A 27,129-nucleotide genomic window follows, 5' to 3' on the forward strand; every position below is an offset into this window, starting at 1 on the left:
ATGAAGCATATATTGAACTTGTATCTCTTAGGTGTGGTGCTGACCCTGCTCTCCATCTTCGTTAGACTGATGGAGTCACTGGAGGGCTTACTGGAGAGCCCATCGCCTGGGAGCTCCTGGACCACCAGAAGTCAGCTAGTCAGCACACGGCCGCCAAGGGCCTTCCAGACCATCCATCCAGAGGGGTGTGATAAGACCTCCGTCCACCGGCTGTAACCTTGGAACACTGGCTTAAACGTGTCCAGCCGGGTGTCCCAGTTCCTGGGCAGGCAAGCTCAGCATCAGTGTCATCAGAGAATTAACTGTTACTGGGCCCTTGAAGGGACTCTTCACCTGGAAAAAGAGCCCGTTTAATACACAGATGTGAGTGGGTGGCTTATGGCGGTGGGATGGAGTGATCTCATTCCTCTCCCCTTAGTCAGCCGGATGCCTTGCTGTCCTTGGCAGCGTGGCCCTGACATCTCTTAAGATGGGGGCTTGTGCTCAACTGCAGCTGTTGGAAGATGGTGGTTTTCAACCCTACTTCCTAAACAACTGCAGAGAGTTCCTTTGGACTTGGGTGTCTTATAGTCAGTTTATTTGGTGTTGGGCTTCTCCTCTTGAGAACTCCTCTGTGTGGATAACAGTTGAAGAGGTGTGTGGGTTGGCTGTAGGGGGAGGGGAGATGGAATATTCGATGTCCAGTTCTCATTGTTTTACATTTTGAAGTCCTTCTTCAACATAGTGTACATTGGTCTGAAGGGGGCAGTCAGATGACAAACCCTTCTCAGGACATAGGCATGTGGCCACCATGTGGCTTAAATGAGTTTTTCTAATGAAATAAAGTTGCATATATATTTCCCATATGTGTCATGTTGACTTCTGCCCTTGAAATTAGTGTTAGGGAAGGGCCTTAATTTGTAGTTTAACATCTTAAAACTTTGGACAGAAAAGTACTTAAACACTGTGTTTAAAACAAGGTAAATAAACTTGAATTTGGAGGCAGGGGCAGTTGCATCTGCCCTGTATCAACCAGTTTTCTGAGCCTAGGCCAAGACTATTGCAGTCCTCTGTTGCCTCTGTCCATCTCCGAAGAAAGAGAGAAGTGATTTCTTCTAGCCCCCTCACCTCAGTCTTTGGGGAAAGAGAATTAACAGTCTAGTAGGCCTTGGCTTTTTTCTTCTGCCCTCTTAACCACCAGGGTGAGTACTCAATTGTGATTGTTCTCTAGGTCAGCTGGTAGAATGTCCCTCTCTCACAGATGATTGTTTCTGCTTTTTCCCAGATCTAAGCAGCTTGGCCTTTCTGCAAAAATGGAGGGTTTTTTTTTCTTGTATCCACCACTCCTTCATCCCTCACCTCATGTTGGAGTGTATTCACTCTTCTGCCTATGGGAATATACGTATCTATTCACACTTTCTTCTTGGTGTGCGTGTTATTTTATGTATGATGAGTTTGATTGACTTCTGCCAAAGGGTAAGACTGGAGCATGGTGTCCTCTGCTGAACCAGTTTTGCTTCCTGAGTGTTCTTAAACTTAATTGTGACTACCCCAGAAGCCAGTGGTTTGGGCATCACTTTTATTTATTCTGCTGTGGTAGTCATTAGTGCTGTCTACCAAGCATTTCCAGCTTCCCGGCTTCTGGGCACCTGGTAACATGGTAGTCCCTGGTCCTTTGTGGTTAGCTGGGCTTTTGTGACTCGTCTTTTGGTAGCATGGTACTCTCAAAAATATAGTTGGCTTTTTATCTCTGATTCCAGGCAATTTCATGTGCCAGTAGCTGTCCTTTTTCTAGACATATTTCTTAAATTTGGTATATTTTCTCATCCTCATGCCTTTCCGACTAGTTTGGGGTATTTCGAACTTTCAGTTGGAGAGCTGCACCTTAAGTCTCTTCCCCAAGCAGTTTAGTTTAATTGAAGTGGTTTATTGGGTGCTGCATCCTTAACGAGGTCTTTGCTCTAAGGTTTCAACAACAGATATGATGGGCATAGCATTGTTTTGATCTTTCCTAGAGTAGGGTGACTACTCGTAGTCTGGCAGAGGGATTTCCCGGGATGCAGGACTTTCAGTGCTAAAACTGGGACAGTCCAAGGCAAACCGGGATGGTTGGTCACCCTACCTACCAAGCTAAGTTTGAGTTGACATCTGTCATTCCAGATATTTCTCAATTTTAACAACTACCAATTAGAGATGAGAAGCAGTTGCTTCTGTGAGTCCTGCAAGCCCATTGACCTCTGTAGTCTCTCTAGATCCCTTATGCCTGCTTGCAAGCTGGCCACTTCTCATCTGAGCTTGTCTTGTGATGCATTGTCAGTGGCAACCAACAGTATCCAATTCATGCTGCTAACACTCTGTTCTGACTCTCCTAACTCATTAGATTAGATAATGTATGTCTTCGAAGTTGCTGCAGACAAGTTTTACCAAATACCTGGCTACTGTATAACATGAGTTGCCATCCTTCCAGCTTCCAGTAAGATCTCTTTGGTGCCCCTAAGTAAGTTAATGTCATATAATCAAGGTTTTTTGTTTTTGAAATATGCAACACTGCTCATCTAGATTCCAGTCTCCATATCAGCCCAGGACACATTAGGTTAGGTTATGCTGCAGCAACAACCCTGAAATCTCAGTAGCTGAAAACAGAACAGTTGCCTAAGGGCGCCTTCCCAGGAAGCACAGCTGGGGCCTAATCAAGGAATATTCACTTCCCCCAGGGAAAGGGGCCTTCACATCTGCTCTGTGGAACATCATAGTCACTAGGCTACTGTGTCTCCCATTCTTCCCCTCCTTCCCTTACTGCCGTTATCCTGTCCCTATTCCATCACTCCGTTAGATGTGTAGGGGCGTAGGGGCACGTGGCCTGTCTTTTTCACTTGTAGATTATCTCGAGCCACTTTCAAAACTGGCATGAAAACTTGTGCATCACTCAGAGGTTCTTGAATTTGAACTTGATGTTGCGGCTGGATGGAATTCTTGGGTTGTGTCCTTTGGGGGAGGTATGGTGAATGTATTCCACCTGCGTGAGGGGATAGTAGTGAGCTGAATCATTATTAACTAGAAGGGTCGTTAATGGTAGTCATTAATGTTCTTCAAATATATTTGCCCTTGCCTTCCAGGCACATAATAGAATTGCATTTCCTGACGCCTTTGTGGTTGGATGGGGCCATGAATTCTGGGCATTGAGTTGTGAGTCAAAGTGACTGTGTCAGTTCTAGGTTGCAGCATTTTAGCACTGCTTCAAAACCCTCCAAAACCCTCTTTTTTCTTCCACCAGTGACCAGCAGTGCTCCAAATGGAACAGTTCCGTTAGTGCAGGTCCTGGAGTGTGCATGCTGTGGAGCAGTGCCCTCAACTGATCCCTGATGAACATACCGTGTAAATGAGAAATAAACCTATGTGGTGTTAAGCTACTGAGGTTTGGGGCTTTTTGTTATTGCAGCATGACTTGGACTATCCTGATACGTTGCTTACAGCACCTACTGGGTGCCGGGCATCAACTAGGATCTCATCACTACCTACCTCAGATAACGTACGTAAGATAGTAGAGGGAGAAACACGTAAACAAATAAGTAATGTTTCACGGTTCTATGATAGAAATATGTGTATAGCACAGTGGGTACATAGTTATTTGCAGGCAGGAGGTAGATGTTAAGGAAAAGCTTCTTAAGAGAATCTGAATTTTTATTTAATTTTAATTTTAATTTTATCTTTTTTTATCTGAGGAAGATTAGCCCTGAGCTGACTTCTGCTGCCATTCCTCCTCTTTTTGCTGAGGAAGACTGGCCCTGAGCTAATATCCATGCCCATCTTCCTCTACTTTATATGTGGGATGCCCACCACAGCATGGCATGACAAGTGGTGCTAGGTCTGCATCCGGAATCTGAACCAGTGAACCGTGGGCTGGCAAAGCTTAGCACAGGAACTCCACTGCACCACGGGCTGACCCCTGCAAGTACAAATTTTAAATCCCTATTATTAGCTTGAGGCCTTAACTCTAGTGCCATCTGGTGGGATCTAAGGAAGAAGGAAATATTTGAAATTCCTTCTGTATGTGAAGGGCTGTGCCTCTAAAGTTTAAGGCAGATAACAGAGTATTAAGGGTTGGAAGAGAGGAACTGGTCTAGCACTGTCTAATAAAAATATAATGCAAGCCACATATATAATTTAAAATTTTCTAATGGTCACATTAAAAAGTCAAAAGGGGGCCAGCCCCATGGCCAAGTGGTTAAAGTTCTGTGTACTTTGCTTTGGTGGCCCAGGTTCACTTGTTGAGATCCCAGGCACGGACCTGCTCCGCTCATCAGCCATGCTGTGGAGGCGTCCCACATAGGAAATAGAGGAAGATTGGTGTGGATGTTAGCTCAGGGCTAGTCTTCCTCACCAAAAAAAAAGAAAAGAAAAGAAACAGGAAAAGGTATTTTTAACATTTTATTTTACCCAGAATATTAAAAATATTTCAACATGTGATCCACATAAAAAGTTGTTAATGAGATAGATATTTTACATTCTTTGTTTTTTATAGCAAGCGTGTGTTTGTATTGGTGATTATTTTACACTTACAACACATCTCCATTTGGATTAGTCACATTTCAGTTACTCAATAGTCACATGTGGCTAGTGGCTGCTGTATTGGACAGTGAGGATTTTTTCATTTTACTACAGAGGGAAACTAGGGGATTAGACAATATCATTGAACTAATTGGCAGTCGATTCCCAGTATGCAGCTCTTTTTTCACTATCATCTTGTGATTTTTTTTCTTTTTCAAGAAGTCTTCAAAGTGCAATATAGCAAAATATGTCAGTAATGAGCTTTTTCACCCCTGAGGTAATTCTTATGTGGGCACATGTGAGATTTTTTTTCCTGAGAAAACCTATGTAAAAAAAAAAAAATCATAAAACGGATGTAACTTACAACGTTTGCATGCTGCCTTGCCCATAGACCATCAGTAATGCCCACAGACTTGAATTGCTTCTATGGCAAACGTATACCAACTTAATAACTCATAAGTCATCACTTGAACATGAACTGTTTTTATTATGTTTCCTTTTAAACCTTGTCCTTATACATCAGGCATTTCTGTATTGTAATAGTATGAGTGCAGTTTGGACTCATTTTTCCCATTTTACTTAACATTATGAGATGCAGAATCAAACAATTGATAAAAGCAGGTAGTTTTATGTAATCTGAGAATTCTAAATTGGAGGACATTATATTCATAAGGCTCATTAGAATTAGAATAGTGTGCTAATCCTTAGGTAAGAAGGGACAGGGAAAGTTAAATGTACTATCTTGGCATAAATATGTATAAATATTCTCTAAAAGAATAAACAAGAAAATAACAACAGTGGCTTCATTTTGGGGGAAGGGTGGTGGGACCTTGAGCCGGTTGTCGGGTTGAGAAGGGGACTCTTCACTGTCTCCCTTTTGATACTTTTTTTTTTTTAAAGATTGGCACCTGAGCTAACAACTGCTGCCAATCTTTTTATTTTTTTCTGCTTTTTCTCCCAAATCTCCCCACTACATAGTTTTATATTTTAGTTATGGGTCCTTCTAGTTGTGGCATGTGGGATACCACCTCAGCATGGCCTGACAAGCAGTGCCATGTCCGTGCCCAGGATCTGAACCAGCGAAACTCTGGGCCACCGAAGCGGAGCGTGCGAACTTAACCACTTGGCCACGGGGCCCGCCCCCATTTTGATCCTTTTTGATGTTGTTACCTTGTGAATGTATTATTCAAACTTTTGTACTTATTTGTTTATTTTGCTAAGGAAGAACTCGCCCTGAGCTAGCAACTGTTGCCATTGTATGTTGGTCTCTGCCACAGCATGGCTGCCCACCAGCGGTGTAGGTCCACGCCCAGGAACTGAACCTGGGCCACCAAAACAAAGCACACCAAACTTAACCACTAGGCCATGGGGTCAGCCTCTCAAAGTTTTATTTTTAAAATGCCTATAATCAATTTTTCTGTTTATAATTTCTATTTTAAAAGCTTTCTGAAATTGTGATGGAGATTTTATTGAATCTACAGATCAATTTGGGATGAACTGACAGCTTAGTATTGACTCTCCTAGTGCATGAACACACTGTTTCTCTCTTTGTGTGGCTGTTGACAAGGAATTTTTTGTCTGTGTTCATGAGTAGTGCTGACCTGTGGTCTGTTGCTTTCTTTTCTTGCTTTGTCTTTATCTTATTTTACTGATGCTGGATTCATAAAATGAGTTGGGAACTGTTTCCTACTCCATTTTGTGAGTTTGTAGAAGATAAATATTGTTGATCACTTAAATGTTTGATGGATTCCACCAGCAAGGCCATATGGGCCTAGAGTTTTATTTGTGGTGAGATATTTAATTAAAAATTCAGTTTATTTTATTAATATATGTATATTTTTTTATTTTTCCTAGGTTAGTTTTTAAAAAGTTAAAGTTTTCCCTGTCAGTTTTAGTAATTTCTATGTGATGGCATTTGTGTAAAACATCTAAGTTGTCAAATTTATTAGTATTAATTTGTTTAAATGATTTCCTTATTATACTTTTAAAATTCATAAGATCTGTAGTGATATTCTCTCTTTTTTTCCAGGTTGGTAATTTGTTTCTTCTCTTTTTATAGATCATGTTAGTGACAGGCTTCTTGAGTTTTATAAATTTTACTGCTCTCTTTAACAATTTTAACTTTTGGTTTTCTTGATTTGTTTCTGTCTGCTTTCTATTTTATTGATTTCCACTCTTTATTATTTACTTCCTTCTGTTTAATTTGTTCTTTTTTCTTCCTTTTTTCTTTTTTAGATGGAAACTTAGGTAATTGGTTTTTGGACTTTTCTTCTCTTCTTCTTTAACCACATAAAGATATAATTTTCCCTCTAAGCATTGCTTTAGTTGCATCTCACAAATTTTGATATGTTTTCATTTTATTCAAAGTATTTTATAATTTCCCAGTGATTTCTTCTTTGATGATGGGTTATTTAGAAGTGTGTTCTTTCATTTCCAAATACTTTGAAATTTTCCAAATATCTTTCTGTATTGATTTTTAGTTTAATTTCATTATGGTAAGAAAACATACCCTGTATAATTAAGACTTCTTTTATGGCTCAGCATATGTTATATCTTGGTAAGTGTTCAATGTGCACTTGACAATAATGTGGATTCTGCCACTGAAGTGTTCTGTAAGTGTCAGTTACATAGTTGATAGTGTTATTCAAGTCTGTATCCTTGTTGATTTCTATCTACTTGTTCTATGAATTTCTGAGAGAATGAGGAGATATCTAACTCTAATTATGGATTTGTCTAGTTATGCACTTAGTTCCCAGTTTTTGCTTCATATCTTTGGAAACATAACAAGAAGGATTGTTAAGTCTTCTTGATAAACTGACCACTTTATTTTTTTAAAATGTCCCTTCTTATTACTTGTATTTTTCCTTACCCTGCAGTCTTCTTTGTATGATATTAGTATAGCCACTCCAGCTGACTTAGGATTAGTAGCTGCATAGTTTATCTTACTCTATCCTTTTAACTTATATGTCTTTATATTTTAAGTAGATTTCTTGTAGATAGCATATAGTTGTGCCTTGCTTTTTATATGGTCTGTCAATATCTGATTTTTAATTGGAGTGTTTAGGCCATTTACATTTGGTGTAGTTACCAATAAGGTTGGGTTTAAATCTACCACCTTGTTATTTTCTTTTCTGTTTTCCATCTGTTCCTTTTTTTTTCTTTTTGAGAAAGATTAGCCCTGAGCTAACATCTGCTGCCAATCCTCCTCTTTTTTTGCTGAGGAAGACTGGCCCTAAGCCAACATCCATGCCCATCTTCCTCTACTTTATATTTGGGATGCCTACCACAGCATAGCTTGCTGAGCAGTGCCGTGTCTGCACCTGGGATCCGAACTGGCAAACCCCAGGCTGCCGAAGTGGAACATGTGCATTTAACCACTGTGCCACCGTGCCGGCCCTTTCCATCTGTTCTTTATTTCACTTTTCCTCTTTTCTTACCTTCTTTTGGATTAACTGAGAATTCTCCTGTGTTCTATTTTATCTCCACTATTGATTTATTAGCTGTACCTCTTTGTTTAATTTTTTAGTGGTTCTTCTTTTCTCAGGTTTACGATAGACATCTTTAACTTATTACAGTCTGCCTTCAAATGCTGTTATACCACTTAATTTTTTTTTTTACTTTTTATTGAGATTATGATAGTTTACAACCTTGTGAAATTTCAGTTGTACATTATTATTTGTCAGTCATATTGTGGGTGCACCACTTCACCCCTTGTACCCAACCCCCACCCCACCTTTCCCCTGGTAACCACTAATCTCTTCTCTTTGTCCACGTGTTTAATTTCCACATATGGGTGGAGTCATACAGAGATTGTTTTTCTCTGTCTGGCTTATTTCACTTAGCATAATACCCTCAAGGTCCATCCATGTTGTTGTGAATGGGATGATTTTATTGTTTTTTATGGCTGAGTAGTATTCCGTTGTGTGTGTGTGTGTGTGTGTGTATATATATATATATATATATACATACCATATCTTCTTTATCCAATCATCGGTTGATGGACACTTAGGTTGCTTCCATGTCTTGGCTATTTTGAATAATGCTGCAGTGAACATAGGGTCTTTTTGAATTGTTGATTTAAGTTCTTTGGATAGATACCCAGTAGGGGGATGCCTGGGTCATATGGTATTTCTATTTTTAATTTTTTGAGGAGTCTCCATACTGTTTTCCACAGTCGCTGCACCAGTTTGCATTCCCACCAGCAGTGTATGAGGGTTACTTTTTCTCCACAACCTCTCCAACATTTGTTATTTTTTGTTTCAGTTATTTTAGCCATTCTAACAGGGGTAAGGTGATATCTTAGTGTAGTTTTGATTTGCATTTCCCTGATGGTCAGTGATGATGAGCATCTTTTCATGTGCCTATTGGCCATCCATATATCTTCTTTGGAGAAATGTCTGTTCATTTCCCTTGCCCATTTTTTGATCGGGTTATTTGATTTTTTGTTGGTGAGTTGTGTGAGCTCTTTATATATTATAGAGATTAGCCCTTTGTCAGATATATGATTTGCAAGTATTTTTTCCCAATTGCTGGGTTGTTTTTTTGTTTCAATCCTGTTTTCCCTTGCCTTGTAGAAGCTTTTTAGTCTGATGAAGTCCCACTTGTTTATTCTTTCTATTATTTCTCTTGTCTGAGAAGACATGGTGTCTGAAAAGATCCTTTTAATACTGATGTCAAAGTGTACTGCCTATATTTTCTTCTAGAAGTTTTATGGTTTCTGGTCTTACCTTTAAGTCTTTGATCCATTTTGAGTTTATTTTTGTGAATGGCATAAAAGAATGGTTGATTTTAATTCTTTTACGTGAAGCTGTCCAGTTTTCCCAACACCATTTGTTGAAGAGACTTTGTTTTCTCCATTGTATGTTCTCAGCTCCTTTGTCGAAGATTAGCTGTCCATAGCGTTGTGGTTTTATTTCTGTTCTTTCGATTCTGTTCCATTGATCTATGTGCCTATTTTTGTACCAGTCCCATGCTGTTTTGATTACTGTAGCTTTGTAGTATGTTTTGAAGTAAGGGATTGTGATGCCTCCAGTTTTGTTATTTTTTCTCAGGATTGCTTTAGCAATTCGGGGTCTTTTGTTGCCCTATATGAATTTTAGGATTCTTTGTTTTCTTTCTGTAAAGAGTATCATTGGGATTCTGATTGGGATTGCGTTGAATCTGTAGATTGTTTTAGGTAGTATGGATATTTTAACTATGTTTATTCTTCCAATCCATGTGCATGGAATGTCTTTCCATCTCTTTGTGTCATCATCGATTTCTTTCAGGAAAGTCTTATAGTTTTCATTGTATAGATCTTTCATTTCCTTGGTTAGATTTATTCCAAGATATTTTATTCTTTTTGTTGCAATTGTGAATGGGATTGTGTTCTTGAGTTCTCTTTCTGTTAGTTCGTTATTAGAATATAGAAATGCTACTGATTTATGTAAGTTGATTTTATACTCTGCAACTTTGCTGCAGTTGTTGATTGTTTCTGATAGTTTTCCAATGGATTCCTTGGGGTTTTCTATATATAAAATCACGTCATCTGCAAATAGCAAGAGTTTCACTTCTTCATTGCCTATTTGGATTCATTTCATTTCTTTTTCCTGCCTCATAGTTCTGGCCAAAACCTCCAGTACTATGTTGAATAGGAGTGGTGAGAGTGGGCATCCTTGTCTTGTTCCTGTTCTCAGAGGGATGGCTTTCAGTTTTTGTCCATTGAGTATGATGTTGGCTGTGGGTTTGTCATATATGGCCTTTATTATGTTGAGGTTCTTTCCTTCAATACCCAGTTTATTTATGGTAAATGGATGTTGGATCTTGTCAAATGCTTTCTCTGCGTCTATTGAGATGATCATGTGGTTTTGTTTCTCATTTTGTTAATGTGTTATACCACTTCATTTTTTTATGTCAGAGCCATGCAACAGGACACCTTTATGTCTCCCCTCTCATTCTCTGTGCTATTCTTGTCATATATTTTATTTCTACATATGTTCTAAACCTGATGTTATGTATTACATTGTTATAATTTTTTAAATAGTCAATTATTATTTAAGGAACTTTAAAAATTATATAGATATAAATACATATTTAAAACTTTTACTCATATATTTACAATTTCTAGTGTTCTTATTCCTTGTGTAGATGTAGCTTTATAGTTTTCACTACATTTAGAAAATTTCCAGACATTATTTCTTCAAATATGTATCTTTACCTCAGGAAGTAAATAGTTATGTTTAAGACAGCCCTGACCACATGTCCACCACTCTAATCAGACTACTTTTAGAGTTAGTAATGATTCTTCCAATATATAGCATACCTTGCACATAGTTACTTCTCGGTAAAGATTTGTAAAGCCACATATAAGAAATTTCTTCAATATTTTAAAAAATGTATTTGTTCAAAAATGGAATACACCAGGTGATGGCCCAGTGGCATAGTGGTTAAGTTTGTGTGCTCTGCTTTGGCAGTCCAGGGTTCGCTGGTTCGGATCCCGGGCGCAGACCTACACACTGCTCATCAAGCCATGCTGTGGCGGCATCCCACATACAAAATAGAGGAAGATTGGCACAGATGTTAGCTCAGGGACAATCTTCCCCACCAAAAAAAAAAAGAATACATGCTCATGATAAATACAGTCATGTTCCACATCATGACGTTTCACTCGATGGACAGCATGTGCAACAGTGGTCCTATAAGGTCGTAATGGAGCTTAAAAATTCCTGTTGCCTAGTGACATCATAGCCATTGTAATATCGTAGCACAATGCATTACTCATGTTTGTGGTGATGCTGGTGTAAACAAACCTATTGTGCTGCCAGTCATATAAAAGTGTAGCACAGATATTTAATGTACATACATAATACTTGATAATAAATGACTATGTTACTGGTTTATATGTTTACTATTCTGTCCTTTTTATTGTTATTTTAGGGTGTCCTCTTCCAGTATGCCGTGCTGCTCCGGCAGCAGCCTCATACGTCTCATGTTTACCGTGTCTCTTGATTGCATCATTTTCTCTTTGCTTGATTTAATCTCATGTTGTTTTGTTCATCATCACCCCTAGAGTGTGAAATCCACTGCTAATGTTGCCAGTAGGAGGTCATGTTGAGTGATTACCCAGAAACAAAATTAAAGGTGATTAAGGACTACAAAGGTGAAAAATCAGTGATGGTTATTGCTTGCCAGTCAGGCATGTCCCATTCCAACATAGCTATGATCTTGAAGAACGAGAACAAAGTGACGGAAGCTGTTAAAGTGTCTTCTTCATTGAAGGTAATGAGACAAACAAAAATTTGAGAAGGGCCTCTGCCAGACCTGGAGAAACTTCTAATGACCTGGATGGAAGACCAGACACGGAAGCATTTCCCTCTCAGCACTGTGATGATCACAACCAAAGCAAAAAGTTTGTTTGTGATATTGAATAAAAAGGCTGGGCCCAACTGCAATGTCGAATTTACTGCTAGCTTTAAGTGGTTTAAATGATTCAGGAATCGTCATTCATCACGTAATGCGGAAGTGAGTGGGGAGTCTGCGAGTGCTGATGTGAAGGCAGCTGAAGAATTTTTGGAAACTCTGGATAAGCTGATTGTGGAAGAAAATTACTTGTCAGAGCAAATATTGAATAGAGACGAAAGCTCCCTATTCTGGAAATGGATGCCTGAAAGGACTTCATCCATAAGGAAGCCATGTCAATGCCAGGTTTCAAGGCTTTAAAGGACAGGATAATAGTCTTTCTTGGGGCCAATGATGCAAGCTACAAATTGAAACCCTTTGTGATCTGGCACAGTGAGAACCCCAGGGCCTTCAAGCATATCAATAAGCAATCACTGCCAGTGTACTACAGGAGCAATAAGAAGTCATGGATGACCCAGCTCCTCTTCTAAGATGCTCTCCTGAATTGCTTTGCTGGCAAAATGGAGAAGTGCTGTTTGGAGAAGAACATACCTTTCAAGATTTTACTTATTGTTGATAGTGCTCCCAGACATCCTCATTCCGTAGGTGATCTTCATTCCAATATCAAATCAGTGTTTCTCTCTCCAAACTCTATGTCTTGGATCCAACCAATAGATCAAGGAGTTATAGCAGCTTTTGAGGCCTACTACCTGAGGAAGGACCTTTGCCCAGGCTATTGCTGCAACTGAGGAAGGCACTGATGCAATTCTGGAAAGATTACAACATCTGTGACTGCATCAAGAACCTTACCTGGGCTTGGGGTGTATCACAAAGTTTGTATGAATGGCATCTGGAATAAGACACTTGAGGTTCATCCATGATGTCAAAGGATTCGCCAAGGATGAGGACGTTGCAAAATCAACAAGGCTGTGGTTCAGACGGAAGACAACTTTAACCTGGATGTAGATGAAGACAACACTGAGGAGCTCCTAGAGGTGGATCCTGAGGAACTGGCTAATGAGGGGTTGTTGGAACTGGAACAGGAACGCAGAGCTGAAGAAGAGGTAAGAGAAAAGGAAACTTCAGGGAAGAAAAAGAAGCCCCAAGAAAATTCACAGTGAAGTGTTTAGCAAAAGCTTTTGCAGACCTCAACAAGCTCCTTAAAAAGTTTGAAAACATGGACCCCAACAGCAAAAGGTTTTCATGAATAGAGAGGAATGTTCATGCTGCATTATCTACTTAGAAGCAAATCTATAATGAAGAAAAGAAGCAAACCAGCATTGACATCTTTCTGAAAAGAGTGACACCTCCTCAAGAAGAGCCTCAGGCCGTCCTTGAGCAGGTATTCCAGAAGAAGGCATTGTTATCAGAGGAGATGACAGCTCCATGTGCGTTATTGCCTCTGAAGACCTTCCAGTGGGACAAGGTGTGGAGATGGAAGACAGTGATATTGATGATCCTGACCCATGTAGTCCTAAGCTAATGTGTGTGTTTGTGTCTTAGTTTTTAACGGAAAAGCTTTAAAAAGTTTTTAAAAAATTTAAAAATAGATGAAAGCTTAGAGAATAATGATATAAAGAAAAAATATTTTTTACAGCTGTATGATGTGTTTGTTTTAATCTGTTATTACAAAAGAGTCAAAAAGTTAAAAAAATTAAAAAACATAAAGTAAAAGAGTTGCAGTAAGCTAACATTAATTATTGAAGAAAGAAAAATATTTTTAAAAGAAATTTAGTGTAACCTACGTGTACAGTGTTTATAAAGCCTACAGTAGTGAGCAGTAACGTCCTGGGCCTTCACATTCACTCTCCACTCACTCGCTGACTCACCAGAGCAACGTCCAGTTCTGCAAGCTCCGTTGATGGTAAGTGCCCTGTACGGGGGTATCATTTTTTAATCTTTTATACCTTATTTTTACTGTACCTTTTCTATGCTTAGATACACAAATACTTACCGTTGTGTTAAAATTGCCCACAGTATTCAGTACAGTTTGAGGTGTGTAACCTGGGAGCAATAGGCTAGCCCGTGTAGCCTAGGTGTGTAGGAGGCTGTACCATCTAGGTTTGTGTAAGTACACTCTACGATGTTCCCACAACGACGAAATCGCCTAGTGACACGTTTCTCAGAACCTATCCCCATCATTAAGCAATGCGTGACTGTAATTCAAACAGTACAAAAAAGCATACTGTGAAAAAGAAGTCTTTTTTTGTCACCACACTTAGCAATGCCCTCCATCTCCTAAGGCAACCGTATTTTTCTCCTCCCAGAAATTGTCTGGATGTGTTCAAGGATATATGAGTATATATCTTTTTTTTTATTCCTTTTACCCAAGTGATAGCGTATTTTTTAAAAAATAAGTCTTGGTAATCATTCCATATCAGTATATATAAAGCTGACTTATTCTTTTTTTGTTTTGTTTTGTTTTGTTTTTTTGAGGAAGATTAGCCTGAGCTAACATCTGCTGCCAATCCTCCTCTTTTTGCTGAGGAGGACCAGCCCTGAGCTAACATCCATGCCCATCTTCCTCTATATGTGGGATGCCTACCACAGCATGGCTTGCCAAGTGGTGCCATGTCTGCACCTGGGATCCAAACCGGCCGAAGCAGAATGTGCGCACTTAACCACTGAGCCACCAGGCCAGTGCCTGCCTTATTCTTTTAATGACTACAAACTACAACATATGGATGTATGATAATTTATTTAACTGGTGCTCTGTTTTAGCTCTGGACATTTAGGTTGTCTCCAGTGTTAGGTTATTGCAAACAATGTTGCAGTGAATATTCTACTTGCTTAAAACGAGAGCCTACTTCACAAATAAGTGAGGTACTCCAGCACACGGGGCCATGCTGATGTTCTCTGTGCATTTAAGTTTTTGGTTTATGTGCTACAACACTGTAACGAAACTTCCTATTTCTTTTACAAGGAAAGGAGAAAAAGTGTCAAGAACAGAGAGTACCATGATAAGAAAGCAAAAGTAGTAAACTTGAAAGTTGTTTGAATGTTTGAGTTTCTAGTATTATAGACTTTGTATCAATAAATAAGGTAAAAGTTAGTTTTCTCTTCTGATGAGCAAGTCTTAAGAAAAAATAAGCCAATGAGATATAAACTCCTGCTTCTGATGTAACAACTTTGGGGAAGCACCAATGAGAAACAGGCCTCCATGGAGGAGGCGGAGGGGGGGGCAGGATGCTGGGAGCAGGGGTGGTAGGAGAAGCACCAGGAGATTTAAGCCGGGTCTCCTGGGGACCAGAGCAGTGTGTTCTGAGAGTTCAAAACACTTGAGAGAACTGACTTAACCCCTTGACTTACTCCTTGAATAAGCACCAAACTGAGAGAGCCTGGTAGCTGCCCAGCTGTAGTCTGCAACAAACAAGGGTAGTTCCAACCTGAGTGTCTGTTGATTTTTCCACTTACGTTAATGAATAAGGCAGAAGTGAAATAGCAAAATTGTATGTTGGAACTTTACATGTTTGTCAATGACTTAAGCAACTTCTTTCCTAAATCAGAGAATAGCTTACAAATACTGGAAGGCTATTTCCTCATATTTTTTTGTGCCCACAATATAACAGCTACAGACACACTTTTAAGTTAAGTCTGCGTCATTAACATTTTCTCTATCACTTTAGTCTAGACAGTCAACAAAACAATAAATCAAGGCCTCACTTTTGGCATTTGCTGATTTCCATGGTATACATAACTCTCAAGTAGCTGGTTTCAAGATGGTGACCAGCGTGAAGTTCCTGAACACACAGAGAAGAGATACGCAACAGCAGTACGCTGTTGTATGGTGTTTCTACCACATACAAGCAAATATCCTCAGGGTATAGAGAGGAGTAAAACGTAATTAAGAAGTGATGAGTTTGGGCTGTTTATTAACTTTGTTTTTTATATAATTTAATTGTAAGTTTAGATAATTTTTAATGGTGATTGTGTTTAACAACTGGCTTGTAAAGTGCCTGAAAATTTAACAATCGGATCTCGTGACCTTTTTTGCACTGGCTCCAGCATACCCCTGGGTCACTAATTCTTTCTTGGCCCGCTGTTTCCAAATAAATAAACCTCTCTGCTTTGTTAACCACCTGGTGTTTAAAAAAAAAAATTCTCATTTTATCCCATGAGATGGGGAAGGGAAGACTGGGGTGAAGTGCTGTCCCCCGTCTGAGCATTGCTGGCCGGGGGACGGCCTGATTTTAGGTGAATAATTCACACTTAGGAAGTTTGTGAGGCTTCACTGTGAAGGGGAGGATTGAAGCCTGAGGGTTTCTCGAGAGCCTTCCCTGCTGTTTGGGCCAGCTCACTGCTGTCTTGGCACAATCTTGGGAGAGTCATTTTACTCGTGTTTGGGGGGAGATTGAGTGACACATGGAACAGGCCACATTACGGCTAGTTTGTAGCAAGCAGGAAAGGGGAAAGAAGAACCCTCCTCACCCCAAATCCTTCCTTTCCTCTTCTTTTTTCCTTTCCTGTTGTCACCCATCACATTCCCTGATGTCATTCCTGCCATTGTGAGCTGACAGGCTCTCCAGCCTGCTGGACAGCCCGTAAGTCAGGAGGGGAGGTGGAGCTGTGGAGGTGCGGGGAGTAGTGGTCACACCAACACCTGGAGGTGGGCTGGGTCTGCGTGGAGCCCCAGAGATGTTCCCAAGCCCCTTCTTCCAAAGAACCAATGAATAAAATTAGGGGCCTCCCACGTGAGGTCAGGGAACCAGGCCCTGGAGTGGAACTTGGAGTGGAAGATGGCCTTCTTTGTCAACTGATTCATTCTCCAGAATTCAACTTGTTCTCCGACTCGATGGTGTTTGAAAGCAACTTTATCCAGGTACCCTTGTGCAGCTCAGGACCAATTTTCTTTCCCTTTCCAAAACCTGTTCCCAGGGCTTGGTCCAAAAATGCTGTGGCCTTTGAAAGCCCTGGGGAGGAGAAAGAAGCCACTATGGCTAGAGAAACCAGAGGGTCTGGGTCCTAAGTTCACCTCTTGGTGCCTATAGCATCCTGGGGCTCCCTGCAGGTCACGTGCTTTAAGGAAATAGAGTTATACCCTGCAAAAGAAGACATCAGAGCTCACTCCCCAGGCAGTATCCACAGGCATCCTCCTGGGGCCACTAGTGCAAACTGGCTGGTTAGAGGGGATGAAGGTGGCTGTCAGAATCCCTGCTCTGAAATCTAACCTCCTCTCTCTGGGATGGTTTAGAAACAGCCTTGTTTGAGAGCAAGGCCCCTGGATAAATGGGCCTTGGCCAGATTCTACCATCCGCCAAAGGGTGGTGACGTGACCAATGGAAGTGAGCATCTGTGGCCTGGGAAGCATGGAGCCTCAAGGATGTGGGGCAGTTATTTTAATATGTATGACATCTTACTGAGGTGCTGCCCATCACTCTCTCATGATCTGGCCAGAACCTGCGCACCTGTGCTCCTTTGCAGGTGTGACATCACCAGTTAATCAGCAAGCTGTGTGCCCAGCAGGAGGTGCAAAGAGAGAACAGATAGTGTCCCTGGCTCAGAAGCTTATGAATCTGTAGGTGTCAAGGGCGTATTACAAAATAGTAACTGCTAAGAAAGCTCTATGTCAGATGGTTTGACCAGCCAATCCCTAAAGTGTGAGCACAGAGAGCGGGGCCGAGGGAATTCAGAGCGCTCTCTCTGGACTTACGCAGTTGAAGAAAGCTTCCCAGAAGACAGGGCCTTAAGCTATTCTTCGAGATCTTGCTGAGACTTTGGTAAGTGGAAGAGCAGGGAGAGGAAATCCGAGGTAGATGGACTGCAAGTGCCTGCCTCAGGCAGGAGGCTGGAAGGCTCAGGTAGGGTCTGCAGTCCAGAATCCATTTGATGGAGTTGAAAAGCGGTAGGGAGTTACAGGGGAGAGAGAGTGGAAACAGTTTGAGGTGGGAATTGGCTTAATTAGGAGACTCTTCACAGAGCAGCGAGCTCCTCTCTGATGGAAGTCCCTCAGATTTCAGAAAGCTGGTTCATGGCTCTCGGTGCTCCATGGTCCCTGTGCTGCCCCAGGGAGCAGCATAGCTGGGCCATCAGCGGGCAACCTGGGGACGCACTCATTCCTAACACACTCTCAGTGGAGAGGGAGCAGTAACATGGGAGATCCAGACTTGGGACACCAAATTCTAGTCATTTCTGTTTGGATGTGATTCTATTTTGGTAGCAGGTTTATTCTCTTCGTATATTCTCTTTGGCCTAATATTAGAACTGTTTAGTTTCTCTGGCTGGACGATAAGTGTCTCAGGCAGCAGGAAACTCAGACTGTGCCGGGGCGGGGGAAGGCCTGCCTGCTGAAGCTGACCCTCGACCACCGAGTTAAGGTTTCCTTGAGATGACCCGCCCACACCGCTGTGCTGCTCCCTCCATCCCTCTCCTCAGCATCACCCTCACTGCCTCACCTCCAAGCAGCATCACCCACAAGGGTTTCTTTAGCACTTGCTCTCAGTGTGTGCATCCCTCTCTGATTTGTGGTGATAGGAGTTTCATTCCACAATGCAGCTCCAAGAAATGTCACTTTTTTTTTCAAAATCAAAATTCACTTTTCTTGGAGCACCGTCTGTTCAGGTTTGTGGGAACTTAAATTTCAATCATCCCCGGGGCTTTCTCTTTGTCCCTAGTTCCACTTGGGACTGTGAAATGGTCCCAGTGGTCTTACAAAGTCTAGAACATTGGGCAAAGGTCCTCTTGTCTTGGGAACATAGGAGCCACCCCTTTGCTGTTCCTTACTCAGAGCCCTGTATTTCCTCAGAGGCCGCAGTTTGGGTGCTTCTCTGCCTGCCATGGACAGTGAGGTGAGGACGTCTTAGCTGAGACACTGTTGTCCCAGTGCCAGGCATCTAGTCTCCTTGTCATGCCACAACCCCTGGAGCTGCAAGAGCAGAGGTCCTCATTACACTCAAGACCCAGCAACAAGCCAGGCCCTACCTCATCTTGGGGCAAGCTCCCCAAACCTGTCTCAAGTTGGACTGCCTGGGTCTTGCCCATTCAACAGCTCTTTCCTTGCTCCCCTCCCCTTCTGGAACTTTCTTCACACAATCTCCCTTCCAGACCATTGGAAACCTGTCCTGGCTTCTTCTACCCAAGGATGGAGGAATAAAATTTTAATGCAACTCAGCTTTTCCTTACTCGTGTATCCTTTTAAAGTTAGGTAATGCAGAGGACATGAAGAAGGGCAATATGGCGTTCCTTTTGGCAATGAGCTTAAGTCTATTTGGGGAGACCAACAAAAAGGATGGATGCAGGTCATGGCCCCACCAAATGTGCCACGTGCCTGCAAGCACCACCGGTGCTCCAAGCCTGTCACAAGTTGAAGTGCCACTTTTTAGCACCTATACCTTCCACCCTTGTCTTTTGCTTCTCTCTAACCCCTGTACCTGGTGTTGATTTCTAGGTCACTAAGCCCGGGAACTGGCTGGATGTCTATAAAGGATCTACCACTGTGATCCTTGGGGTGACCTCCTCGGTGCCCTCCTTGCCACTCCCCAACGTCCTCCTGATGGCCAACGTCACCTGGCCCCAGGGTCAGTCTTCCACCCGGGGCACACCTGGTTGTGCTCCAGTCATCACCCTCAGCAGGTACAGAAAGGCTTGAGGGAGGGGCCAGAAAGGGTGGGATGACTGACTGCATTGTTTTGCAGCTGGACTTTAGATGAAAAGAAAGCACCGTGTTCTTTAGTGTATAAACTATGTAGAGCTCATTCATTCATTTACCAAATATTTACTTAGTATCTGTTTGTACCAAGCACTGTGCTTGGTGCTGTGGGTGGAGTACCTGGTCCTGTCTCAGCCTAGTTTTTGAGGATCTTGGCTTCCTTTTGCTTATTTTTATTTTGTCAAAATAGACTTAGGGAGTTTCTGAAAAAAGGTGAGGGGTATGAAAGTCAAGTGGGATTATGAGGTATTGAGATTGAAGAAAAAGTACTGGAAGTGTAGGAGACATCCATCCTTCTCCTTACTCTTTCAAGACGGTTAATCAGGATATAGGAAGAAGGAGTCCTGGAAATGGAGTCAGAAAACCTTAGTTCCAGTTCCTATGTAAGAAGATCTAAACTTGGGCAAATCACTTAGTTTCTTTGAGCCTCAGTTTCCAAATCTGTAAAATGGAATTAATAATACTTATCTTTCCTTCATCAAAGGGTTGTTGTGAGGATTAAATGAGATATTATATGTTGACTATCAGCCATTGCTATTGATGTGGGCAGATTCTTTAATAACTAAGGCCCTGGAACTTAAAGAAGAGTTGGTCTTAGTAATCATTCCCACTTTCAGACCACGAGCTTTCTCCCTTGGGCATCCCCCAAGCAGAGGTGGGAGCCTAGTGAAGTTGAGCCAAGGTCTAGGTAGGCACCGGACTGATTAAAATCATGGGCTTCTCTGCTGTGGGAATTTCTTGATTGTGTCCAGGATTCTCCCTCTGAAGTATGTGGAGCTACGAATCTGTGACCGGCTCCAACGCATCCTGAGGGTTAGGACAGTGACTGAAAAGATCTACTACCTGAAGCTCCACGAGAAACACCCAGAGGCAGTGTTTCAATTCTGGATCCGCCTGGTGAAAATTCTGCAGCAAGGTCTGTCCATCACCACCAAAGACCCAAGAATCCAGTTCACTCACTGCCTAGTGCCCAAGATGTCCAGCAGCTCCACCGGAACAACAGTAAGTGGGGCCCTCTGGCCAAGATCCGTAGAGAGTTGGGGGAATCAGAGGCATCTGATCAAGCCTCGTGAGGACTGATGGATATTAAAGTCCACTGTTGGGGGGGCACGAGCAGGCTTCATTTTCAAGGGTCCACGATATGCACACACCCAATTGAGGTCTACAAGCATAAAAAGCAAATTAATTTCGTTTTCCTAAAAAAGAGCGGTAAAGTACTTAACTCACATAAAAATTGTTTTCTGGTTTTTGCCGATTTTTTTTCAGTATTATAAAAGAATAATGCTCACTGAGGAAAACGAGAAAATAACAGAAAAATCACCCTCACTTCTCTCCAGCCCCAAGCAATCACTTGGAACATTTTGGCGTATTTCCTTCTCGTCTTTCATTTTAACTTAATTTTTAATTTATATATTCGAGGACATTAAGGACATTTATGAATGTTGCTTTTTTCAATTTAGGTTATATCATAAGCACTTTTCCATTTCTTTTGAAAGCTCTTCATACACATCATTTTGATAATTTCATGCTATTGTGTTGTATTAATCAATTAAAATTTACTTCACCATTCTTCTAACATCAGACGTTTAGAGTTGTTTCTAACTTTTCATTATTATACATGATGCTAAAAACAAGCATCTATGTGTATTGTCCACATTTCTGATTGTCTTCTCAGAATAGATTTTTAGAAACAGAATTCAAAGAGTGTGAACATTTTTAAGGCTCTCGATACATATTGCCAGATTATTTCCAGAAAGTTCATACCAAATTATACTTTCTCCAATAATATGAGTGTCTGTGTCACTGAATCCTGATCACAATTGAGAAGGATCAGTTTTAACAGATTTTCTAATATGATAGCTAAAAAGGTGGCCTCTCTTTCATTTTCAACAAGTTTGAACATGATTACATGGTTCTTTTGCATTGTTGTGTTGGCCATTTTTCTATTGGCAGCCTTGTGTTTTTCTAAATCTATTTGTAAAATAAAGCTTTCTATACATCAAGAATTTTAACCCTTTAATCACAAGTTTTCACAAATATTTCCCCCAAGGATTTGCTTTTCCCTTTCAGTTTATTTAAGACTTTTTTTTTCTTTTGACACATAGAAGGCTTTTCCAGGACCTGCTGAGGGTAGAAGCACAGGAAGGAAAAGCTTGATAAATTAGATTGCCTAAAACCTTCAGATCTCAAAATCCAAACACTTTCCCCCTCTCGTATAAGTCGTATCCTTTAGGTATGCGATCACTGACTTCCAAAGTCAGCTTGCGGAGCTCTCCTGCACTGGTTCTTAATGTTCAGATCTTGTGTTCTGGGTGAGGTAGTCACAGCAGCCCATCAGAGAGAGGAGGTGATCTTTCCAGGGGCCTCGTTTTTGGTCTGATGATTCTGGGGCTTAATGTCTGAGGAACAGGTCCCCAGGGGTAGGCTGGAAGACTCAAGTGAGGGCCTTCAAGGTTCTGGCCCAAAGAGGCCAAGAACTATCAGGGAGCAGACCTCATCATCTGACTGTCCATTTCTCCATCCAGCCAGAAAGCAGCCTCCCATCATCCTCCCAGCCCAGTGAAAGCTTCATGCTGTTGGCAGCCGAGCAGACCAGTGGCAGTTTCTCACATCTCGCAGGAAGGTCCCAGCTCCCAGCAGACAGGTGGGTCTTCCATGCAGGCAGTCCCAGCATCCCTTCCCGCAGCAAACAGGCCTGGGTGGGGTCAGCGACACCCTATGCCAACCTATCTCAGTTCCTTCTTTTTATTCTAGACATGTATGCATGTGACTTTTCCCCTTAATTTTGTTGTAAGCCTGTCCTTGAAAACAGGGTCTGTGGCTGGCTGATCTGAATATTTCCTAGGCAAACCCCAGTGTTTTCATATGGAAGATGCTCAATAAAAGGGAGGAAGAAATTGATTCAAAGAAGGGTATGCTAATAAAGCAGACTCATGGAGTTAGATCCTATTGACTATCTCCAACCCCAGCTCACAAAGGTCCCTGGGGTAAGACAAAAACCTGAGTTCTCTTTGCCTCATCTATCTCTTCTGTAAAATGGACAGACTAGACAGTAACCCAAAAGGGAGACCACTGCTGGCTACAAAGTTTTACTAATTTACTAAGTAACTGTATCAGACTCTTTCTGTAACAAGTGATAGAAACCCCAAACAAGATCATGTATCCAGTATGTTGAACAACTACAACCTGTAGGTTATCACCAAAATGCAAATTTATTTTTGTCTTCTCTTTATAATTTTTTCAGTGGGAGGAATTTTCCTCTTGCCCCTGGATAAAAAGCCGGTTCTGGGCAGGCCCCATAGCATGTGGGCTCCCTCTTAGAACATAAAAGGTCCTTTGGTCCCTTTAAATTGCAAAAGTAGCATCAATTCTGAAAGTAAAATATCTAGTGCCTGAAAATTATCAAATCTCTGCCCTGATCATGTCTTCTCCCTTCTCTCAGTCTGGCCCCATGTTAAGATGACCTTTCATAGTGGGGACTGGGTTGTCACTCCGCTCTTTCTGTTCGCATGTTTAAAGTTGACTTTTTCCCTCTTCTGAGCTTTCTTGGGTTCTTTGAAGCCCTCCATCTGCCGCACCCCCAACTGCAAATCTGGTGATGCTGTGACACCTTCCTTGCGTGTGGCCACCACCCCTCCTCAGGCCCTGGCTCTGCAGGCATCCGTGCCACCCAGGCCCTGCTTGTCAGAGACCCGTTACTCTTTAAGGGAGTCCTCTTGGGTAGGACTTACAGTGGCTCCAGGCTGGCTCTCTCTCTCTCTGATACAGCCCACATCTGGTCCTCGGGAAATGCCCTCTCACACTTTGGCCACTGGAGAGGAGGACCATGCCTTACGAACACAGAAGCAACTCCTCTTCATTCCACCACCAAAGAAACCCCTTCTCCCATCTCTACCGTCCTCCATGTTTTCTGGGCAGGAGTTGTGCCCCCACCTACTGGGTCTCCCTGCCCCAGGGACCACAGCTCAAGCTCTCTGGGTGGTCCCAGAAGCCCCTTTCTTTCAGTTTCAGGGAGAAGAGGCAGCAGCTCTATAAAAAGAACTCTGCACACATCCTCTCTCCCGAAGCTTTTATGGCCTCGCCCTGGGGCAGCATCCCAGTGCTGGTCATGCTGGGTCAGTTCTCCCAGGTCATAGGGTGCCTTATATGTACTTTCCAGTGTTTTCTTTTTTTCAGTTCCAGGATAGTTTTCTTGAATTACAATGTAAAATTTTCTTCTTTGGGTGCTCCTATGGTTTGTATGTTGGATCATCTTTGCCCATCTACGAGATCTGTCACTTTCTCTTTCTTTTGTATTCTTTAAACTCTCTTCCCTTTAGCCTTTTCTCTCTCTTAAGGCATTATCTGCTTTCTTTGCTCTTGTGTTGTTTATAGTTTAAGGCTTCATTTTGGAAATAATTGTTGTTTCCTGAAAATGTCTAATGCTTTTCTCAGCTTTATCACTTCCTCTATAAATCTTTTAAATTCTGACTTCTATTGGTCTTTCATGTATTCTTTCATTTTCTTAGTTTCTTTTGGCTCCTTTTGAAATGCCAAGTAGCAGTTTCTTCTCATTTTGTAGGCACATCTTTTTCATGTGCTTTCATGGATTTATTTTATGTGCTATATGGATATATTATGCCTCATATCCTCTTTCTTTCTCATATAATTTTGTGTGGCGTTTGATTATGATCCTTTACTGATGCTGCTTTTTACCTGAAATGGTTTTCCTGAACCTTTGGGGAGGAGGCACTCCTCAGGGTAGCTTTCTGGTTCCAGCTCTAGAGCTCCCTCTTGTGTCGTTTTGTGAAGTGTTTCCCGCCCTCCCGGGTCGTATTCCTCTCTCTTATCTTTAGCTGACCTTTCTCTTTCCTTTGCTTCTATCTTACTCAATTTGAATTCAATCTCCAGTGGTTTTTTCCTTAGCTTGAAGCTGTGTCCTGCAAGGGAGAGTGTTCTGATGGTTTGGAGAGTTCATGAGGCATAGACCACTCCAGTCCCTTCAGACTTCATCGCTGACCCCTCACACTTAACTTCCAGCTCTCTTCTTAAATTTGCCACCAGCACTCACCACTGAGGGACTGTGGGAAATTTAGGAGCGCTCCGGTTTTTAGGTACATCAGATACCCTGTTGTTTCTGCCTGCTTCCTCTCACGCAGATACTGATATCACGTGGGTCTTGGAGCTGTCTTTAGCTCATCTCAAACAGATCTTCATCTCAAACATGTGGGACTCATATTGGCCTAACTTATAGGAAGGGAGGGGGAAGACCTCCAAAGAACCATTGTTAAGTTTGCTTCTGTCAGGTGCCTCGGAGATATTACTGGCTCAAGAGAAGTTGTTTATGTTCATTTCTCAGCTTGGGAGTTCTTGGACCATTTCGTTTCAGACTTCAAACTAGCATGAGGACAGGCCCAAAGATAAGAAATTTCAGAAGAGACTTTTCTTTTGACCTAGGATCCGGGTGAATGTAGATGAGCTTGCTGTCCCGGGTGGATTGCTTTCTGGTGTATCTTTTTGCCAAGAATGCAGTTTTGAAAGTCCTGGATTTATGCAAAAACCTCACTTAACACCACACCTAGCCTGGGCCCAAGACCTTATCTCCTGTGTCACATGCCCATGAAAACCCCTGCCCTGGGTGACCAAGACTGGCAAGTCCCTCGGGCAGCGCCGGCTTCTGCTCACATTCACTTTGCTGGTCTTTAATTTTTGGCCCCTGGGATTTTTCTTTACTTTTTGTGAGTTCAACAATGCATTTAAAATTATGCTTTTTATATTTTATCCAGCATTTCTAGGTGTTTTGTGGCAAAGAGGTTTTTAGATTATTTGGCCATATTGCTAGTCTAGCTAAATAATTCTAAAAATATTTTCACTTAAAGAAAAACCTCACTGCAGTTGTGTCTGAATAGTTACAGTGTGAGTGATTTTTATTTTCTTTTTGGTGCTGTTTTATGGTTTCTATTTTTTTCATTTAAAATAAATACGTATTTCACTTGGAATCAAAATTTTAAAAAACATTTTAGCTACACTGTGTGTTTTTCTAGACAGAACAAGTGGCTGTGATTTTTTTTTTTTTTAAGTTGCTATTCTTTTGAAGAACTGTTTTCTTTGCCCTTAGGCTGATGCCTGGCAGGTTATAGTGGGCATCAGGCAGATCCAGTGGGTTCCGATTTTGTCTTTGAGTCATGATGCGTTAGGTTCTCAACAAATAAAAGCAACGCTTAAGAGCTGGAGAATGTCTGTTTGACTTCAGCAGAGCAGGCCTTAGCTCTGGCCTCACTCCTGCTTGGCTTTCTCTCCTCGAGTCACTCTTAGATACGTCATATCCTATATACGTATTGTCACTGCCCATCATTTCCATATTCACATCTGCGTTCGAGGCATTCGTACTGGAAAGACATAATTAGAAAACAGTTTTTAAATTAGATTTTTAACAATATCTTCTTTTTCTTCTATTGCTTTAAATGATTTCAAAATTCCTGGGCTCCAACAGAAACACCGATCCTGCCACTGAAGTAGACAATTCCGACAGCTGCCACAAGACACTCTCACCTGTGGTTTCTCCGATCAATATGAATGTACCCATGAGAGCGGTCTTGAGTCACAGCCTCTGGGAACAAGACAATCCAGATGAGCACTTCCTTCAGACTCCTGTAGCCAGTTCCCTAGGACAGAACTTTTTGGGACCCTGACACTTAGCCAAAATGGGGTGCTCTTCCCTGGCTTCATTCAGTGCACTTGCTACAACCTCCTATAATGCTGTTTTCCCACTGTGGGCCAAATTACCATGGGAGAGGTAAGATGGTGTTTATAACAAAGTGCTTCTGTCCTTCCACCAATAAACCTCCAAGTAAGTCTTTAATTGCTGTCGGCTGTGCCGTGGGGGCTCCAGGCTGGGCAAGGAATGATTAGGAGCAGCAGATCACTCCTTGTGAAAATAAGTGGGAAAAACGTTCTGTCTCTGCTCAATTGAAACCCTAAAGCAGCCAAGAAAGCTAGTCCAGAGGAAAGGGCCTAGGGAGAAATCCAGCTTCCTCTTTCAGAGGGGGAGGGTGGGGGACCGGGCTGGGCTGCTACAAGCCCAAAGTGAAAGAAATCCTGAGAATGCTAGTGACCAACTGGAAGACACCTTTGTGTTGCCCGCTTACCTCGTGCAAGAAATTGAGTCTTTATCGCCCCACTGCCTGTGTTAGGGTAAAGCTATAAAGACTCACCCTGGGCCATGCAAACTTTGGTTGCTAAGGAAGACATGGCTTCTGGTAAGGAAGATGGTGACCACCCATCAATGAAAGTCCTAATTGACTCTTCCTACTCAGGACCTAATGAAAGCAAACTGGAAGCGCAGTGTCTGTGTGTATCAGGGATGGGGCAGGAGCTTTGGCCAACCTCCGGACAAGTGGAGAAGATTTACTTGGAGGATACTACCACAACATTCAATAAGTATTTATTGAGCTCCTGCTAGGTGCCAGACACTGTGCTCAATGCTGGGTATATTAGAGAGAACAAGACAGATGGACAGTTACATGCCTTTAGGAAAGGTATGGGAGGGATACCGAACCCTATTTTGGAGACACAGAAAGGCCATTAAGGTTGCCATGATG

General features: G+C 41.9%; 2 protein-coding genes across 5 annotated transcripts; both read left to right on the forward strand.

Annotated features, from left to right (window-relative positions):
- On the forward strand, positions 1-3,389 carry HILPDA (hypoxia inducible lipid droplet associated). Its single transcript, XM_070265788.1, is given in 3 exon segments — positions 1-151; positions 154-363; positions 3,254-3,389. Coding segments are annotated over 2 exon segments (189 nt in total). The 3' UTR covers positions 192-363; positions 3,254-3,389.
- Positions 226-26,390, forward strand: GARIN1A (golgi associated RAB2 interactor 1A). 4 transcript variants are annotated; one of them, XM_023639629.2, is made up of 5 exons: positions 226-363; positions 19,289-19,473; positions 20,302-20,551; positions 22,075-22,193; positions 26,022-26,390. In XM_023639629.2, exons 2-5 carry the CDS (start codon positions 19,394-19,396, stop codon positions 26,218-26,220), a joined length of 648 nt encoding a protein of 215 aa, XP_023495397.2. In that variant the 5' UTR covers positions 226-363; positions 19,289-19,393; the 3' UTR covers positions 26,221-26,390. The 4 variants fall into 4 exon arrangements, with proteins under 4 accessions (XP_023495397.2, XP_070121887.1, XP_070121888.1 ...); XM_070265786.1 differs by lacking the exon at positions 226-363 and adding an exon at positions 11,443-13,768; XM_070265787.1 differs by lacking the exon at positions 226-363 and adding an exon at positions 16,309-16,445.
- Positions 26,391-27,129: the final 739 nt, after the last annotated feature.

This window comes from Equus caballus, chromosome 4 (genome assembly GCF_041296265.1).
Source record: "Equus caballus isolate H_3958 breed thoroughbred chromosome 4, TB-T2T, whole genome shotgun sequence".
In the NCBI taxonomy this organism is placed as follows: Eukaryota; Metazoa; Chordata; class Mammalia; order Perissodactyla; family Equidae; genus Equus; species Equus caballus.